Source organism: Corvus kubaryi, unplaced genomic scaffold, assembly GCF_017639235.1.
Source record: "Corvus kubaryi isolate FWS band 111438036 unplaced genomic scaffold, C.kubaryi_AGA036_p1.0 37193, whole genome shotgun sequence".
Lineage (NCBI taxonomy): Eukaryota > Metazoa > Chordata > Aves > Passeriformes > Corvidae > Corvus > Corvus kubaryi.
In genome coordinates this window covers 302,285-304,892 of record NW_024581055.1, presented here as the reverse complement: position 1 = coordinate 304,892, position 2,608 = coordinate 302,285, and the positions used below count along the sequence as shown (strand labels likewise).

Below are 2,608 nucleotides of genomic sequence, written 5' to 3'. Positions count from 1 at the left end.
TTAAATTTTTGGCTTTTAGAATGACTTATCCTGGGTTTTTTGACCTTTAAAACAAATTACTCCCCCCTCCCCCCTCCCCCCCTTTATTTTATTTGGCATGTAAACCCACTCATCTCAATTTTGTGGGTTTTAAAAATGACGTTTTCTGTTTGGTTTTCTTTTTCCTCTTAAAACCACTTATCCCATTTTGGGCTTTAAAAACAACTGGTTTTTTTTTTTTAACTTTATAAATGATTAATCCCAGTTTTTTTGGCTTTAAAACTTCTACTTCTTATCTCGATTTTGTTTCTTCTGTTTTGTTTTGTTTATTAAACCACTTATCTCTCTTTTATGTCCTTTTAAAATCACTTGTCCCATTTTTGTTTTTTGGCATTTAAAAATACTTTTCCTGGAGTTCTTTGTTTTGTTTGTTCATTGGTGTTGGCTTTTATCACTTATCCCATTATTTTAGGGGTTTTAAAACCATTTATCCCAATTTTTTTTGGCTTTAAAAATGACTTATGCCGGTGAGCTTTTGGATTTTTTTAGCGGGGGGTTGGGTTGGGTTTGGTTCTTTTTTGTTTTTAAAACCACTCATCCCATTTTTGGGGAGCTTGAAAACCAATTATCCCGATTTGGGGGCTTTAAATCCACTTATCCATTTTTTAGCTTTTAAAATTACTTATCCTGTTTTTGAGGGGCTTTAAAATCCTCTTATCCCATTTCTGAGGTCCTTCAAGCCACTTAAACCAAGTTTTTGGTGCTTTTAAAACTGCTCGTCCCATTTTTGGAGGCTTTTAACATAACTTACCCCAGATTTTTTTGCTTTTCATATTACTTTCACTGGGATTTTTGCTTTTAAAAACACATCCCATTTTCAAAGCTTTTAAAGCCCTTTGATACATTTTTAGATGTTTTAAAACCACTTACCCTTCTTTTTTTTTCTTTAAAAAAACCACTTATTCTGGGGTTTTTGGAGTCCTTTGAAACTGCTCATACCTTTTTAGTTTATTTTTCCTTTTAAAACCAATTATTCCACTTCTGGGGAACTCTTAAAAGCACTTATCCCATGGGTTTGGCTTTAGAAATGATTTAACCTGAGCTTTTGGGGCACTTGTCCCTATTTTGGGGTCCTTTTAAAACCACTCTTCCCGGGTTTGTGGCTTTAAATCCACTTATCCCATTTATTTTTGGCTTTTAAAATTATTTTTTCCTAATTTCTGGGGGAGGGGGGTTAAACCACTTATCTCATTCTGGGGGGCTTTTAAACCAATTGTTCCTTGGTTTTGGCTTTAAAACCACTTTTTCTTTCATTTCTCTTTTCTTATAGTTTCTTTTCTTTTTCTTTTCTTTTCTTTTCTTTTCTTTTCTTTTCTTTTCTTTTCTTTCCACTCATCCAATTTTGGGGGCTTTTAAAACATCTTACCCCTTTTTGGGGGGAATTTAAAAATCTCTTTCTTTTTTTTTTTTTTTTTCTTTTAAAATAACGTACCTTGAGACTTTTGGAGGGATTTAAAGCCACTCATCCTAATTTTGGGGGCTTTGAAAAACCACTTACCCCATTTTCAGGGCATTTAAAAATCATGTATCCCCTTTTTTTTTACTTTTAAAATGACTTATCCTGGGGGTTTTGGCTTTTAAAACTGCTCATCCCACTCTAGGGGGATTTAAAACACTGCAACCCATTTTTGGGGCATTTTAAAGGCTTTTCCTGTGGTTTGACTTGCTTTTGAAACAATTTATCCCCCTTTTTATTTTTTGGCTTTTAAAATCACTTATCCGATTTCGGGTTTATTTTTTGTTTTTAAAACCCGAATTTTTGGGTTTGTTAGAACCACTTAAGTTCTTTTTTGAGGCTTTTATACCGAATTATCCCTTTTTTGGGGGGCTTTAAATCTACTTATCCCGGGTTTGGGAGGGAGGGGCGGGGCCGGGGGCGCGTTGCCAAGGGAACGGGATGCAGCCGTGGGGATTGGGGGGGGTCAAAGACCCCTTTCCATGCGGATTTTGGGGGTCGGCGCCCCGTTCCCATGGGAATGGGAGGGCAAGGGACGCGTTGCCATGGGAACGGGACGCAGCCGTGGGGATGGAGGGGTCAAAGTCCCTTTCCATGTGGATTTTTGGGGGGGGGGGGGGGGCGGGGCGGGGGCGGGGTTTGGAGCCGGAGGGGCTCCGGGGGAGTCCAGAGCGCCCGCACCCCCGGCAAGTCTGAGAGGCCGCGGTCTCCCGTGGGATTCTCCCGGCTCTGATCCCGCCTCGTCCCCGGAATTTGATCGCTCCGAGCCCCCCCAGCGCTGGGGGGGGGACAACGACCGGGCGGCCCCGGCGCCTTTGAGCCCCCCCCGGGTGATCATTAACCCGCGGGGGGGGCGGGTGTCGGTACCAGGGCTCGGTACCGGGGCTCGGTACCGGGGGGTCCCTCCCCCGCCGCCCCCGCGTGGGCGCGATGCGGCGGAGACAGCGAAGGTGCGGATTTCGGGGGGGGGACGGGGGGTGCGGGGGCTGCAGCCCGGTGGGGACGGGGGGGACACGGGTCCTGCCGATGGCCTTGACCCCGGGCCGGGTCGGGAAGGGGCGGCCCGCGGGCGGGGGGCGGGGAGGGGGCGGGAAGGGGGGCAGTGCCCCTGGG

At 44.9% G+C, this 2,608-nt stretch overlaps 1 protein-coding gene across 1 annotated transcript in view; it reads left to right on the top strand.

Annotated features, from left to right (window-relative positions):
• The first annotated feature begins 2,369 nt into the window (after positions 1-2,369).
• AOC1 (amine oxidase copper containing 1) overlaps positions 2,370-2,608 on the top strand; it is a 5,277-nt gene continuing 5,038 nt past the window's right edge. The window contains exon 1 of the mRNA XM_042022270.1: positions 2,370-2,445. Coding sequence (XP_041878204.1) covers positions 2,426-2,445 — 20 coding nt within the window. The 5' untranslated portion in view covers positions 2,370-2,425. The remainder of the gene's footprint in view (positions 2,446-2,608) is intronic.